The 16,806-nt window shown below is 55.9% G+C and overlaps 1 protein-coding gene across 1 annotated transcript; it reads left to right on the forward strand.

The window, feature by feature from the left end:
• The first annotated feature begins 7,069 nt into the window (after positions 1–7,069).
• PAPSS2 (3'-phosphoadenosine 5'-phosphosulfate synthase 2) lies at positions 7,070–16,267 on the forward strand. The gene is made up of 13 exons (XM_026040678.1): positions 7,070–7,120; positions 7,931–8,120; positions 8,296–8,531; positions 8,664–8,802; positions 9,077–9,195; positions 9,300–9,413; positions 9,499–9,610; positions 10,950–10,970; positions 12,386–12,591; positions 13,123–13,258; positions 14,397–14,665; positions 14,745–14,974; positions 15,154–16,267. Exons 1-13 carry the CDS (start codon positions 7,070–7,072, stop codon positions 15,293–15,295), a joined length of 1,965 nt encoding a protein of 654 aa, XP_025896463.1. The 3' UTR covers positions 15,296–16,267.
• The last annotated feature ends 539 nt before the right edge of the window (positions 16,268–16,806 follow it).

The raw sequence follows: 16,806 nt of genomic DNA on the forward strand, positions 1-16,806 counted from the left end.
CCGGGCTGCGGGCGGACGTTTGGACCACGACCGTCAAAACGGAGGCCGTCGGCTTGACAGCGGCGGGCGCGGCCGCACACGGCCGTCTGCCCGGCGCGTTTCTCATTTACAGAATGAAAACCGCCCCCCGTTTCGCAGTGCAGGTCCCCCTGGGAYGCCGCTCGTGGTGCCGCAACGGCAGGGTTGTCCCACGGGTGTTTTTTTCCCCGGCGTTTCGCCCGGGACGCTCGTGGCCGCATCGGATTCGGCGGCCCCTGGGTTTYGACCGTCTCGCGTTGAGTGCAGGTAACGCGCTGCGCTCCGATAAAGCTCGCCTTATCAGCACGAGATAAGAGGAGTTAGTTGCGTGCGAACCCGAGATGCTTTTCCCAACCCGCTGCCCTTTTCCTACGCACGTGTCCGGTTGGATTCGGTCTCACTGAACTTGCCCCTTGGCTTGGGCAAAGCCAGGACGCTTGTAGCTCTTCAGAGACGTCACCTAACAAAAAACAGGTGACAAAACTCACCCCAGCAAAGCCACCCCTGCAACTAGCGGCCTAAAGGCAGCAACTCGGAAGAGATTTAATGCGGTGATGAGGTTCTCACGGTGTCTTTTGGAAGCAGAGAGCCAAAGATGAGTCCATTTGGAAAACGGAGACAAGTTGCAGGCCATAACTCACCCTCCTGCCTCTCTTGCTCGTAAAATCTCCGTTTCTGCCGTTTCTTCATGGTACGGTTGATGTGTTGGTCTTTTTTGTGCCTTCAGATGATGTTTTGTGGAGCTTGAGTGATGCCCTCCCAAAGCAGACGGGGAGTATTTGGCGTTGGAGCATATGGGGTTTGTGTGGGCATTGATTAGCCGAGAGCTGTCCTTTTTGAGAGGCTGCCGGGAGAGGAGTTAGTTCTGTGATTTGGTGATGCTCCTGATTATAAACCCAGGATTTAAAACTCAGGTTCAGCCCGACCCTTGAGGTTTGRGGGTATTTTCACTGTACGTTTATTAACGGAAGCTGTAGGAGGGCATGATGAAGAAAACTCAAGATTTTGGACTTGCACGATTGAAAATGTAAAATTAAAAATCCCCGATAAGACTYGATACGCAGAAATCTCCCTTTTATTAATCAGTACGGAAAATATTCCCTCCAGTTCTGCCCGTGGCGTTAAAAGAGACATAAAATCCACTGCATGCAAGTCGGCCCCGCTCGCTTCAAAGACCTTATTGAAAGCAGAAAGCAGTTCCTCCTGCCAAGGCTCAGAACTACTGAACCTACTCCTTGTTTTTTTTTTTTTAAGAAGAATACGCTCCTTAGTGACGGCCCTCGCGCYGAGCAGCCTTCCATAAACCTGCGGTGTGAGATTTACGGCGCATTCCTGGCATTTCCTCAGCTCCTTACCCCGCAGCTTAAAGAAATATATATACACACACACATATGTRTATATATATATTTAAGAGCAGAGGAATACAGACAGGGCAGTGTGCCCCGGAGCGCTGGCTGCTTGCAGGGCACGAAGCGCTCAGGACGGCGCCGCTCCTCAGCGCCCCTCGCTGCCCCGACCCCMGCGGAGCATAAAAGGGCCATTCAGGCACGACGCTTCCTGAAATGCAGGTATCTGACAAGCACCTCTTTGTGGGAGAGGCCCAGGGCGCCAGGCTGGTGGTTGGGATGCTCTTGCGGGCCGCGGGAGGAGGAGAGCTGCCCCTGGCAAGGGCTGGATTCTTGCTCTTTGGAGGGAGCATCTCCCTGGATAAGACCTGCCGAYGCTTAAGACACAACAAGAGCCCCGTGTTGAAATCACGTTTTCTTCAGGCTAAAATGACAGCTTGGATCCATCTCCCGTTCCTGGGTCTGCCGGACACGGGGTGGTGGGACACGTGGCACAGCTCTGGCTCCTGCGGATCCCCTTCCAGCAGGCCAGGAGAGCCCAACGGGGCAACTCCTGGCTTTCTGATCGTGGTGATGTTGCACTAGTGTGAGCACAGKCACAACTGATCTAACCTCGTGCAAAGGTAAATGGACACGCAGAAATAACGGCCTTTTTTCTTTTTATTTATTTATTTATTTTTTTTTTTTTAAGAAACAACCGTCAGCACTAGATGCCAACGCTGAGGAAATAGGAAGAGGCTTAATTTCTTTATCTAGCAAGTATTCTCGTGCTATAAAGGCTGCAACCACAGGGCAGAGTTCGCATGGTCTGTGATAACGCTAACTGTGCAGTAGCTTATGTATAGTTTCTCTCTTTTCATTGCAACGTGAAATAAAAGCTAGGGTGACCTTTAGAAAACACACACGCATGCGCGCCCCAAATCCCTCCTTCTTCCTCTCTATTTTGTATTGCCGTGAATGTGGAGAAAAAGGCGGAAACCTCTGCAAGGTGTTTGTTCTCAGAACAGGTCCGGAGGGATGCACAGACGCAGGCAGCAGTTGTCAAGACCTTTATTTCACTGTTTCGGTGCATTTTGGTTTGCAATCTCGGGACCAAAAGTTAGGCTTTTTGGAAGTCTCTTTGGAAGTCGGGGGTTTCCGGCGATAATTAACCCCAGGCTGTTATTTGGGGTGCTTTTATTCCCCGTTATAACAACCTAATCAGCCCCGCGGGCTCCAGCCTCAGTAGTTGCCAGCTCTGGAGCTTGTTTTGGGGAAGACCTTGTGCGTGTCCCCACTGGTGTCCCCTGCCACAGGAGCAGGGGGTGTTCCCAGCAGCTGAAGGCCCTTTGGGCCGCCCCTTTTCAGCACTTGGGCTTTGACTCACGGGTAGACCGAGCCTCCAGCCTTAGACTGCGTTTCGGGCGGCACCGATGAAGTCACGGAAAAGCCGCCGGCCGGTAATGCGTCTGCCGGAGCCCGTGCTCCTGGCGTGGGTTTCTCTCCACGCTCTGGAGTAACCCTTGGTTGTAAAGGCTCCAGTTAGACACCACTGGTTTCAGACACGTGCGCCGCTGCAGTCATTCCCATGGAGGATTTTGTGCTTCCTAAGGTGCTCTCTTAAAGGGAAACAGAAGCCCTTGGCAAGCGTGCGCTTTCTGCTGGCCCACTGTTGATCTTGGGAGGTTTCTGCAGATAAACCTTGAAGGATGCCAGGACTTTTCCCCTGCAAAATCAGATGTTTCTTGMTAGGCTTGTCGCTGTACATACCCACAAGAGATAAGTGGCCCCGGTTAATGCCTCTAATGATACGCTTCGCCTTGGACTTGTACTTTGGCCGCAGGCCTCTATCTTAAAAGTCCATTAAGAGAATGGCAGAAAATTCAGGGTAATTATTTATTTGGTCGCTATTGTCATGAGTGTCGTGAACAACGATTACCTTCGGAGTTTCAGCTCTGAATCACGGCTGTAGGAAGTGAGAAATAGTTCCCTAGTGAGCTTAGAGTTTAATCATTTCTAACTGATAATCTACCTGGAGCATTAACAAAAGGAGGAATGAAAAGAAAAAGAAAAGAAAAGAAAAAGAGAAGAGAAGAGAAGAGAAGAGAAGAGAAGAGAAGAAAAGAAAAGAAAAGAAAAGAAAAGAAAAGAAAAGAAAAGAAAAGAAAAGAAAAGAAAAGGCATTCAGTGCCTTTGCAAATGAATTTCTGAATTTTGAATAAATTTTTGAATGCTTTTCAAAGCATTCAGTGGCGATACGCACCGCTACATAGGATGCTGGAAAATTAAGATATTTTTCTTAATTAATTTGTCCTAATGCTTCCTAGTAGAGCAGTTCTTTGTTTACTTATAGCTTGGCTCCGTTGTAACCCTTGGTGTCCAAACCAGGAGTGCCAAGACTGATTTTGCCTGTTTGGAGCTTGAGAAAGATGCCGCTTTGCTTAACTTCCCCTTGTTCTTTCCATTTCTTTTCCCCCCCCAAAAAAAAAGGAAAGTGGCTTTTATTTTGAGATGCAGAGCTCTGGAGCTKGTCGGGATGGGTTTCTTCTTTGCCATCTGCAGGCCAGATTGCGAGTCCTCAATGAGTGACCGTTGGGACGTGTGTTTTTCCAAGGCTTTTGGACCCGGAGACATCTTCCTGGAAGCAAATAGACCTCATGGAAGCAAATAAAGCCCTGGCAGAGCAAAATGTTTCTTTTGATAGCGGGCTGCTTCTGTTGCGTTGCAAGAAGGCCGGTTTCGGGGGAGAACGGAGGGGAACGTCCCCTTTTTCAGGCCTTTCGATGGGACTGTTGGTTGTTTCCGGGAAGAAGACGAAGCCGCACGTTTGAGGAGCTGCCCGCTGCTCTYGGGGGGCTCTTTTGCACGTTGTTGTTGCTGTTGTTGTTGAAGTCAAGTCAAGCCTTGCTGTGATGGGCTGAAGTCAAGGGGAGCTGCTCTTTGAAGACTTTTTGCAAGGCTTAAATACGATGGCAGCTCAAGTCCTCATCTCCCCATCTTTACCTTCCGCTCTTCTTCTCTGTTGTGTCCAAGGGGTAACTTCCCCCCTTGGAGAGATACTGGGAACATTTTCTGAGGCACCAGGTAATAATAAATGCCAAGGAACGCCAAGTGTAACTGCTTGGAGCAGCCTTTGAGTGGCGCGCAATAAATAAGGCCCACAGTGACATTGGGTTTAGGGAGGAGTGAGTGATTCTGTTGGTCTTCACGTTGACTTAGGCAGGAGCCTAGGAGACAGCGGGGTGCTCCCAGGTGGAAGCCTCGATTGCAGCTTCTTGGGGTTGGATGCACGGACGCTTTGGATAGGAAGCCGTCATCCCGGAATCCCCAAACTTGTGAGTCCTCAGCTTGGAGCTCGGCTCACGCCGTGACTTGTGGGACTGGAGACCGTGACTTGTGGGACTGGAGACACTAGTCTGTGTGGGACTTGGCTCCCGTGAGGCCAGTCTAATGCCTTTCTCCTCAAGCCAAGCAGGTGAAGCTTTGGAAGACAAACTCAGCGCTGCTTTTCAGGAGAGCAGAGAAGTGGCCGCTGTCTAGAGCGAGACCCAAGAGCATCATCCCCCTATGTGGTACCACGGACGGATCAAGACGGGCCTGGTTGCACCTGCCGTAGTCCGAGGAGGAGAAGAAGAGTCAGGTTCCTCCTTTGGATGGAGTGGGACTTGCCCAGCGTGGTCTGTGCACGGCCAGACGTTGGCCTCCACGTCTCAAACGCCACGGCCCAGGCCGGGAAGCTCACGGGGGCGCGGACCTGCTGAACGTGGCTCGCTGTCCCTTGCGTCGGCAGCGCTGCTGACATGTTGATTCAGCGCTCRCAGATAAGATAATCGCGGTCCAAAGCCCGTTTTGCTGTGGTTTGTGTTTTCTTATGCTTAGTGAAACGATTTCTTGAGCTCTTAAGGTAAACAATGTGGATAAAACATGATGTTACCCTGGCACGTTGGCTCCTGGCGCTGTGCCCTGCGGGTGAGCGCCGCAGTGCCCAGCGATGAGACCGGCTCCTCCTGGCGTTGCAGGTGGGCCCTGTGCCACGAGAGACCTGCGTGCGTGCGTGGGATGAGAGGACACGAGCAGGTTATGGGGTTCCAAGCGTGGAATTCAGATTTGCTCCCCGGTGGGATGGCTCCAGCCTGCAGCCGCCTGCAGGGAGGCAGCCGTCGAAGCCTGGAAGGGACTGGGGGATTTTGGAAGGGTTTTGTTCTTCCCACAACCACCACCTCCTTCCAGAGGAGTCAGGGGAACCTGCCAGGCGCGAGACCCCTGTTGTTGCTCTTTCCTGGGTGCTTATATAGACGCGGGCGGTGACTTTTGCTGGGGAGGTCCCATCCAAATCCTCTCCGATACGGCGGTGGGGACGCGGCTTCCATTTACCTTGCGGAAAACAGGGATGTTGTTTCTGGCGCTGGCATCTGCTGGTGTCACCTGGAAGATCCCCGGGCTCGGGAGCTGAGGAGATGCCCCCGTGCCCAATGTTTGCTCCGCGCGCAGCCCTCCCTTGGGATTCCTGGAAGGAGGACAGGATGGGCTTGTTTTCCCCGGAAAATAACATCTGTCCCRGCTTTCCACATTCATCAGGAAAAAGGAGGAGCCCAGGGTGATTTGCATCATCTTTCCGAAGCGAAAAGAAAAGCTCGATTTGGGCAACTCRGGGCGAGGGGGAAGACGGATCGCGTTGCCCGGACCTTTTACCCTGCCGGCTGGAAGTCATTGATTGATGTGTAGAAATCAGCGTCCGTCTGCTTTGCAGGATGACGTGGACACAAACTCGGACTTTGGGCTTTGGGGGCTTTTTTTTTTTTTTAGATTGAATTCCAGGGCGGCATCGAGCTTGATTCCGGGAACGCGAAGCGCTCCGACTCGCCCCAGAAGGAGGAGTGTTTTGGGCAACGCTCGAAATGGGGGCCTGGCGCCCAGGAACGTTTGTAATTAATTGCCCAGGAGGATACAAGTTAGGAGCACAGCTATGAGAACTTGTGCGCTGTGAGGGTGCCCGAGSCCTGGCCCAGGCTGCCCAGGGAGGCTCCTGCTCGGGAGGTCTTCCCAAGCCGCCTGGATGCGCCYGGGTGCCCCGTGCTCTGGGTGTCCCGGGCGGGCTCTGGTAGCGCTGCGCTGCGGGCACCGCTCCCGGCGGGTTTGCGGGACGTTTCCCGAGGGAGTTCCCCTTCGGAACAGCCTGTCCCGCGGCGGGCTGTGCCTTGCGGTTCTCACCTGTCCTTCCAGGGCTCGGCCTGTGGGATACAGCCCGGAGGTGCTGTGGGAAGCCGTGGGAAGGGAGGGAAAGGCTCGTGCAGCCCCCTGCTCGCGTGCACGAGCACAAGCAGGCGCCTCACAAGAGCTGGGGCGGCTTCTGGAGGCTCCTTGTCCTTGGACTGGGCTGAGCTTGGAGGAAGAGCCTCCGCTGCCCCGTTCCGGCATCTAGAGCAGCTCGGCAGGGCCCCCAAGGCCTCCCGCCCTGGGAGCTGAGAGCCAGGCCCGGCTCTTCACCGGAAAGCCTTATCTTGGAAAAGTACTCGGAGGCCTCTGGCCCCTTGGCGTGCTTCACGGTCGGAAGATGAGCACTGCGTGTTTTCGGGAAGCGTTTTCCTGCGCTCCCGAGGGGCCTGCTGTGGAAAAGCACACGCGTGTACATAACTACGGAGAGCTTTGTGCTCCGCGGTGCAGATTGATGGYGCGCCAGCCTCTTCTTGCGACATCCGTCATCTCGTTCCGTCAGGCTCCCAGGAATGCGCCGCTTCCTGAAGCCGGCTCGGGAAGAGGCGCTCTCGCGGTCCAGGGCGGGTGGAAAGGGCTCCCGAGGAAGCGGGAGCTCCCGCAGAAGGTGTGGGAAAGGATGGGGAAGCACATCCCGGTTCTCCGGGCTGCAGCATCCGCCTCATCCCTTGGGCGTTTGGGGTGCGTCGGAAAATACCTGCCTGGAAAGGGGAAAAGGAGCAGAGCTACCGGAGCCCCAGAGCAGCATCCCGGGAAAAACAAAAGCCAGCTCGCTGCTTTTTATCCCTTGGAGTGGCTGTGCGGAAGCAAAGCCTGGGATTCAGCAGTGGGAGCGGGAATGCGAGTCCCGGGGTGGGTRAAAGTGTCGCTGAGAGGGCAGCCCTGGAACCCGCTTTAGTCCAGGCCTTCCCCTCAGGTCACCAGAGGACAACACAGGTCCCAGGGTGGGAATCGAACCGTTGCTGTGGGGACTCCCCAGGAATTATTTTCCCATCCCGGAGCGTTTTCAGCCTGGGTTTCACAGCGCCGGGACGGCTCTTGGGGCTTCCTTGACCTCCGTCTGGGAGGCAGGATCGATGCGGAGGGTTTCTGTGGACGCAGCCGTCCTTGTCCCTACAAGAAAACGTCCCTGAACTGGCTGAGTTTTCAGTGTGCCCCCAAGCAACTGCAAATGGAAAATTACTCCTCTCGCTTGCAGATATTTAAAAAAAAAGGCTARTTTTGGCAGATTTAGCTGAAAATAAGTTGGGAAAGGGCATGCAATGAATATAACAGCAAAATCTGCACACAAATCAAAAAAAAGGATGTAGGGGAAAGGCAATGATGTTCCTTCTTCTGCTAGGGACTGATTTTTCGCCCGGGTTCCTGGGCAGGCAGAGCCCCGCGTCGCATGCAGTACCCGCAATACATGCGCTGTGCACAACCCCGACGTGTTTCTCTCCTTTACGCACCCCCAGAGAGCGACCAACGTGATCTACCAAGCCCACCACGTCAGCCGGAGCAAGAGGGGCCAAGTGGTCGGCACGAGGGGCGGCTTCCGCGGCTGCACCGTCTGGCTCACAGGTAGCGCGGCGCCCGCCGTCAACGAGCGAGAGGGCAACCTGAGATGGGGACACTGGGAGGGGAAGCGGCCGCCCCGCTTCGTCTCTTGGCTTAGTGGGAAGTCCCGGGTGGATCAGGGCGGGCGGCATCGGCATCGTCGTCCCCGACGCGCGTGTCGCTTCCGTGCCCGCCGCAGGCCTCTCCGGCGCGGGCAAGACAACCATCGGCTTCGCGCTCGAGGAGTACCTGGTCTCGCACGGCATCCCCTGCTACTCCCTGGACGGCGACAACGTCCGGCACGGCCTCAACAAGAACCTGGGCTTCTCGGCCGGCGACCGCGAGGAGAACATCCGCCGCATCGCCGAGGTGGCCAGGCTCTTCGCCGACGCCGGCCTCGTCTGCATAACGAGCTTCATTTCCCCCTTCGCCAAGGTGAGCCCGCGGCCCTTGCCCGCTGCCGGGTGGGTTTCCCGACGTGGCTCTTCCTAAGGATGAGGGGTTTGTGCCGTAGGCAGCCCCAGGAGCTGCAAAATCCCCCACCGTTTCTCTTCTCCCTTCCAACAGGATCGTCAAAACGCTCGGAAAATTCACGAAGCGGCTGGGCTCCCTTTCTTTGAGATCTTCGTGGATGCTCCCCTAAATATCTGCGAGAGCAGAGATGTGAAGGGCCTGTACAAAAAGGCGAGAGCTGGCGAGATCAAAGGTATGGAAGAGCAGCCCCTTGTTTTGCCTTTTGCTTTGAGGAGCATTCGATGGCTTGTCTGTGCAGCTCTGCGATTAGAGAAGTGCTGAAGGCAGGTTAAGGAAGGCTGTTCCTGCCCCACCAAAACATCCCGTACCCCTAATCTCGCTGTCACAGGTGCCATGWACAGTCCTCAATACGGCTGGAGGCTTCCTGGCTGCTTGTGCAGCGTTGTTGGCCCTGGGACACGGTGTGTCGCACCAAATAAACCTAGTTTGGGTTTAATTGTCCGTAGGATTCACGGGGATTGACTCGGAGTATGAGAAGCCCGAATCTCCTGAGCTGGTGTTGAAAACGAACGTGTCGTCGGTGTCCGAGTGCATTCAGCAGCTCGTGGAGCTGCTACAGACACAGGTAGGTCACCTCTTTGCCGCCTCTGGTGGCACTCTGTGAACCTGGTTTCACATGCTCCTTTTGGGGGGAGATTCTTACAATTGCTCTCTGCCTGTCTCCCTCAGAACATTGTCCCCCAGTCGTTGATTAAGGATGTTCTCGAGCTGTTTGTGCCTGAAAATAAACTGGATTTTGTGCGAGCTGAAGCCGACGCGCTGCCCGCCGTGGAGATCACGAAGGTATCGCCCTCGCTGTGAGCGCGGCGCGGCGCGGGCGGGAGAGCCGAGCCGCAGGTAAGCCCAGCKCCCCGCCTGTGTCTTGCAGCTGGATCTGCAGTGGGTGCAAGTGCTGAGCGAAGGCTGGGCCACGCCGCTGAGGGGCTTCATGCGCGAGGCCGAGTACCTGCAAGTGATCCACTTCGGCACCCTGCTCGACGGTACGGCCCCGCGCTGCGCGCCGCCTTCCCGCGGTCGCCTGCGCGGAGCAGCTGCGGCCCGCGCCRGGCTCTCTCGTCCTCCTGGAGCGCTAACCGCGAGGCCGCCGGCCCAAAACCCGGCCGGAGAAGCAGGGAGATGCCAGGCTCAGTTCCCGATGGAAGGAGAGGGCAGTCACACCTTGGAAACAGGAGCAGGGGCTGATTTAGCATCTTTCCCCGCCGGTCCCGCCACCACCTTTTCCCTGTTTCGTTACTGCTGTCACAGGATGGCATTTCCCCGTCATCAGGCCCAGGTCTGTCATCTTTGAGCTGTCTCTTGTGCCTCATGAGGTCTGCGAGGGGCCCATCAGGACGCCGGGCTTCACAGTACCCCCCAAAACGCCCCCAAAAGCGCTTTGGCTTTGCCCTTCGATGCAATAACCCTCCGTAAGAGGACGTTTGCTGTAGAGGGCACTTGCCTCTGTCCCAGGTACACGGGGTCTCCACACAGACGCTCCCCTTGGACGCCTTGGGGTCCCCTTGGACGCCTTGCTGGGTCCAAAGGGGGATGCTGGGCACCTCAGTAGGAGCAAGATGTGCCCGGCTGCATTTTCGGTGGACCTGTCGGCCCCTGGTTGGGGCAGTGCAAGTTAGGATTCCTGTTACCTCGTGCTGCACCAGTATTTTCCGTGCTGTCAGCAGTAAATCGCGCTGTGGTATTGCTGTTAGTTGGCTGCATACAAGAACTTCTAAAACATGCATCCCTATGGACCTCTTCCTGTCCGGAGTGCTCCCTCCAGCAGGACGGAGGGAAAGTCCATGCTGGCGTGTGCCGTTTGCATCGGACACAGCCAGAAAGGGCCCGCGGGAGCCCCGTGATCCATGGGTGCTCCACGGGGCTCAGGGCATCCGCACGGCGCGGCAGCGGGTGCCTTGGAGGTCCCTGCTCCGTGTGCTGCCCGCTGCGGCCGTCACCGGCGCGGGGCCGGGCCTTGGTCCTGCAGCCTTTGGGGGGAAGCGGCGCTTCCCCCCGCGCAACGTGAACCTCCGTAGTCGGAGGCTGCGGCGCTCCCGTCCTCCCTGTTGGGAAATGGGAGTGCGACCTCAGCCCGGGGCACATTCCAGGGGAAGGATGGGGCTTTGTCCTGCGCCCCCAGAGCCTCCCAGCGGTGCCTGTGGCATCCATTGCCAAAATTCCCAGTCCCGAGGAGGCGCGCGGAGGTTGGGATGTGACGGGAGGCCCCCGCAGCCCCTGAGTGCCTCCCGGTGGCCTTAAACTCGCCGCTCCGACTCGTGGAACTGTCGCTGTGCATGTTGCCTGCAAGAATTAATGATCTTACCTGTGTTTGTGTTCTCCCAGGAAAGAATTCCTCCCTAGCGGGTACGTATACAGCCATTCCCAAGCTCGTGTCCAAATGACTCCAATTAGAAATTTTCCTAAACAGTAATTTTTTTTTTCTTTTTGGACATTATTTTGAATAATAAGACTACCAAGGGTGCCTCTCAGTGCTGCCTGCCCATGACTCAATCATCTTAACCCTAATCCCGGCAGAGTAATTCGTAGCTGCTCCCGCTCCGCGYGCTGCCCTCGGGAGCGCCATCCGGAGAGGCTCGGCTCCGGCGGCGCTCGCTGCCTGCGCCACCCGCGTCCTTCCCTGCTCACTTTATGGAATGATCAGTGATTGATGTTATTGAAATGCGAGGTGGGCGATGATTGCGTGGGGACCCCTTGTGATTTGGGGGCGCCCGCGCTGGTGCACTGACCGCGCTCTGGGGTGCAGGAGGAGGAGGAGGAGGAGGAAGGGATGTTTTACCTGCTCGACGGGAGCCCCTTCCCAGGTACCTGCCCATTCAGGAAGGTGCTTCTCAATCGCTCTCTTGCAGACGAGCGGTACCTGCCATGAAATCTAAGTCAATAAATATGAGCAGTTTAATAAAAATGATCTGAACTACCTCACCCTAAAATCATCCGATGAGGGACCTCAAGGGTCCAGAATGATTTCGGTCAGATCAGAGTCAAATCAGTGATTTGTTCGTTCTTGCTTATGACTGGAAACCCAGGGGAAAGTCATTTTCCGTGTGTTGATATTGGGACGTCCAAGGGGAAGTGGGAAGATCCGAGTCGCAGGGTGGGGAAATGGGGGGAAAAACACAGCAGAACTTCCAGGTATTTAGGGAGAACATCGAACAAGAAACCKCATGTGCAAATCCCAACTTGCCCTAGACCCAGAATACACTTAAAATGGAGTCCACGAGGATAAGCTAAGAAAAGTGGCAGCAGAAAGACATTTCCAGATAGGAAAGGAAAAGCAAAGGGTGGCTGTTACTTCCCTGTGGGAAGAAGCAACGGGAGCAGGAACACGCAGTTCATGTTCTCAGTCATGGCAAAGGTCCTGGGTGAAAGCCAAGCCAGAGYGGTCTTGGCGGAGGTGCCTGTCTTGGAGGGCGGGTATCCATGGTTTTGCCTCCCAGGGGCTTTTCAGGGTTTCCAAGAGACATCCAGTAAAGCTAACCGGAAAGGAACAAATCTTTCTGGGAGGGAAACAGCAGCGTCCAGCGAGTCCAGGGAATAATGAAATATTCCAGGTGTCTTTGAAGCATCYCTAGGACTAACACGTGGAGCTTTCTGTCTCGCGAGCAGCAGTATTTGTTAGTGATGGGCAGAAAAAGGGGCAGTGAATAAGTTTAACCTGACAGAGGGTGAATCCCTGAACTAATTGTGGAAAGAAATGGCCTCCCATTTCCCCGAGGAGGGACTTAGAGAGGTTTAACGTCACCTGGGCCTTCTCTTACCAGACGGCATCATCAACCTGAGCATCCCCATCGTGCTGCCCATCTCCACGGAGGACAAGCAGCGCCTGGAGGGCTGCAGCAAGTTCGCGCTCGCCTACAAAGGGCGGAAGGTGGCGATCCTGAAGAGCCCCGAGTACTTYGAGCACCGCAAGGAGGAGCGCTGCGCCCGCATCTGGGGCACCACCTGCGCCAAGCACCCGCACGTCAAGGTGGGTTTGTGCCCGGCGGGCGTCCGGGGCACCCGCCTCGTCTGCCTTGGGGGCAGCGTCCACTTGGTTGTGCTCCGGGAGGTTAACTCGGGTGGAGGGTGTGATTTATGTGTGCAAGTACCTGAAGGGGAAAATGTAGAGCGGGGCCAAGCTCTTCTCAGTGGTGGCCAGTGATCGGACAAGGGGCAATGGGTGTAAGTGGCAACACGGGCAGTTCCATCTCCATGTGAGGAAGAACTTCTGCAGTGTGAGGGTGCCCGAGCCCTGGCACAGGCTGCCCGGGGAGGCTGGGGAGGCTCCTGCTCTGGAGATTTTCCAAACCTGCCTGAATACGACCGGGTGCGGAGGGTTGGGCTAGATGATCCCTACAGGTCCCTTCCAACCTCAGCCATCCTGTGATTCCGTGAGGACATCGCCTTCTCCGCTGTGCACCTGGCGGAGTTCCCCGTGGCRCCGCCGGCATCGCGGTCGCCGCGTGCTGGGCGAGCGCGCCGCCGGCCCCGCGCTCACGCCCGCGCGCCCCCTTTGCAGATGGTGATGGAGAGCGGGGACTGGCTCGTCGGCGGCGATCTCCTCGTGCTGGAGAGGATCAAGTGGAACGACGGGCTGGACCAGTACCGCCTGACGCCGCTGAGCCTCAAGCAGAAGTTCAGAGAGATGAACGCTGGTGAGCGCCCGGTGCCGCCGGGCTAGGAGCTAGGACACATCTCTTGGGTCCCCGACGCCTTTATTTTGTGACCCTGCAGCTCCCAGGCCTTACGTCTGTGTCCAACAGAGCAATGCATGTGCTCCATTCCTGACGCTTTCCAACTCTTTCCCTGCTTCCTCTGCCCCCTTAGGCTTTGGGTCTGCTCCTGAGCTGGCAATACGCAGCTGGGGAGGACAGAAACYGCTTCCAAAATGGGCTTTTCCAAACACAGGACCCGGAGAAGGTCCGTGACTCATGTGTCCTCCTGGATGAGTCAGACCCTCTCTTTCCACGCCTAGCACTCGGAATAGAGGCACTGTCTGCTTGGCCTTCAAGTGTAGGTGGAGAGCTGATGAAGAGCTAAGCCAGGCTGGGCATCCCGGAGGAAAATCCCTCTTGGATTTGCTGTCACAGCTGCTCTCCTCGCAGCCTGGGCCTGGCTCCTTGTGGTGACTCAGGATTGGCAGGGAATTGGAGCCTGGGGATTTCGCCGTCGCTAGAAACCCCCTAGTCGAGTCGCTCGACGTAGCCATGCASATGACCAGAGAGGTGGCCACGTGACGGTCAACTGGTCATTAAGCTTAAAGAGAGCGCAACGAGGGGAGTCGCGAGCAGGTCGAGGACACGGAGCAGTTTGCCCCCTTCAGTCAGCCCCTTATTTATGAACTGATGCTTCTGAACGCGAGAGGCCGCTTCGGAAATGCCCTAGCCTGGCACAGGCTGAAAGGCTCCTCTGCAAGGGGAGGCTTTCGGTAAACCCGCGTGGTCTGGCGAGCTCGATTCCTTGCACTGGGCTCATTTCGATGACCAGAATGACTCAGGCAGTGCGGCCTGGGCTCGTAAAAACAAATCTGAGCAGTTTTGGAGGAACTGGGAAGCAGCTTGGGCAATTCAGGTAACTTCCCTGTTCTTCCCCACATGGCCAGTTCTGTACTGAGTGTCTTTTAGCCTGGGCTTAGCCCATCCCGCCTGTGGAAGATGGAACTATCTCCCCACAGGGCACCACTGTGTGGGTCCAGGTTGAACCGTGTCTGATGTGTGAATCACGGTGCCGTCGCTTGGTGCAGTGTCCAGACCCGGCAGCGAGCCCGTGACCTTCTCAACGTCTCCTTTCCAGATGCCGTCTTTGCGTTCCAGCTGCGCAACCCCGTGCACAACGGGCACGCGCTGCTCATGCAGGACACGCGCCGGCGCCTGCTGGAGAGGGGCTACAAAAACCCCGTGCTGCTCCTGCACCCGCTGGGCGGCTGGACCAAGGACGACGACGTGCCGCTCGAGTGGCGGATGAAGCAGCACGCGGCCGTGCTGCAGGAGCACGTGCTGGACCCCAAGTCCACCGTCGTTGCCATCTTCCCCTCTCCCATGCTCTACGCCGGCCCCACAGAGGTAACGCGGCCGCCGGGCGCTCGCCGAGCTGCCCGCTCGCGGGCGGTAGCCTGACGCCGGCCGCGTGTCGGCTCCGCAGGTGCAGTGGCACTGCCGGGCCCGCATGATCGCCGGCGCCAACTTCTACATCGTGGGCCGCGACCCAGCGGGCATGCCGCACCCCGAGACCAAGAAGGACCTCTACGAGCCCACGCAGGGCGGCAAGGTGCTCAGCATGGCCCCGGGCCTCACCTCCGTGGAGATCATCCCCTTCCGCGTCGCCGCCTACAACAAAGTGAAGAAGGCCATGGACTTCTACGACCCGCAGAGGTAACGCGGGCGGCAGCACCCGCTTTRCTTTTCTCCTGAGCGCTGCCGTTGGTTTAAGCTCACGTCGGGCTTGCAGCTCACCTGAGAAAAGCCGGGGGGAATGGCATTCCTGGTTTGAAAGATGGACATTTCTGAGAGAAATCAGAGGCGTACTAATTTCCTCTCCCTCTTTGCCATAGGCACAACGAGTTTGACTTCATCTCCGGCACCCGCATGAGAAAACTTGCTCGGGAAGGTGAAGATCCACCGGACGGCTTCATGGCCCCCAAAGCTTGGAAAGTCCTGACCGAGTACTACCAGTCGCTGGAGAAAAAGAATTAGGGCCACTTCTCCCTAGAAACGTGTATGTTAAGAGTGAGCAGTGATTGATTGATTTCCTGTGATAACAGATCAGTTTACTCGGCATTTTCCATAGTCTGACTCTAGGATTTTTTCCGAACAAGGTCAGAGTTTTTATTTTTATTTTTTAACTAATCAGAAGTAGTTTGAGGCTGATGCTTCTCCCCTTGAACTCGCYGAGAGCTTCCCTGCGAAGAGGAGCAGCCCTTCGTTCCCAACGCGTTGCGGCTCCGGAGGGCGGTCGCCCCGCACGGGATTCGGATCGGATCATTCTGTGCTGCTGCGGCCACGCTCCCGTCCCTGATGCAGAGGSGACCCTGCAATAATTAATAGCATTTAAAAGCACATTTGCCCCCTTTATGAAACAGAAATAAGTGACTTGTCTTTTCCCCCCCTGACCAGCGTGGCCCTGCTGCTGGTCAGAACAGGGAGGCCTCCCAAAAAACAGGGAGTTTCTTTGCTAATCAACAGCAGGATTTTTCTCCTGTCCTCTTTTAATGGGATTTTTTTTAACGGCGGTGTACTAGGAGGCAGCTTCAAGGCCAGGAAGCCTGCGAGAGAACTCCAAGGGCCCGTCCGCAAGGAGGAGCGGCYGCGGCGGTCACGTGGCTCCGTGAAGAGCTGGCCCTGGGGCCGACGGAAGGTTCCTGCGGGTCGATGCGAAGCTGCTTTCCCTGGGCGCCTGGGCTCGGCCGTGCCGCCGGCTGCTCCCGCTCCTCCGCCGCAGCCGCCGTCACCTGCTCTCGTCCCGCCGCGKCGCCGCCGCGGCTCCGCCGTGGTGCTCGGCTGCGACAGGCCGGCCGGGAGGGAAGGAAACAACTACGCACTTGTTCGTTACTGCAACGACAAATTCACGGCATTTACACTTAGTTCCTTAGCCCCAGAACCAGTCAGAATGTGTTTTAAATGAACTGGAGAYAGCCCTCTCCTCTCCGAGTTTCCCTTCTAATTGCAAACAGGTCTACATTAAGAAAACAAAAATCAATCACGCTCTTCCCCTGTCCCAGTGAGCGACGTCTCAAGAGAAATGTCCGCTGTGGCCACGGAGCAGCGTCTAAAACTATGCAAGCAATGGGAAATATTTTATGCGAAAGTGTTTTATTTTTCAATTACGTCATCTGTTTGGGTTTTTTTTGGGGGGGGGGGATAATTTTTAGAAGTATTTAGAGGGAAAAGCTCAAAGCTGTTATTATACCTCAAAAAAAAAAAAAAAAAATGCAAAGACAATGTTAATAGCACAGTAGCCACAGTGCCTTTCGTATGGAGCCCCTCTGGCAGGGACCCAAAAGACAAAAGCACAACTCCAATTTATATGTAATATTTGCCATTTTTTAAAGAGTAGAATAGCGCTCTTGCCTCTCAGCCTTAAAATAATCGAGTGGTTCAGGAAGATGCCAAGTGGTTATGGCAAAACCTAAAGGTTGTGTGCTGCCTTCCAAATAGCCTAGGATGCTGATTACCTCCGATTAAAACAGAGTACATCGCCTAGACTT

This window comes from Nothoprocta perdicaria, unplaced genomic scaffold (assembly GCF_003342845.1).
Source record: "Nothoprocta perdicaria isolate Ctin4 unplaced genomic scaffold, notPer1 scaffold_260, whole genome shotgun sequence".
NCBI lineage: Eukaryota > Metazoa > Chordata > Aves > Tinamiformes > Tinamidae > Nothoprocta > Nothoprocta perdicaria.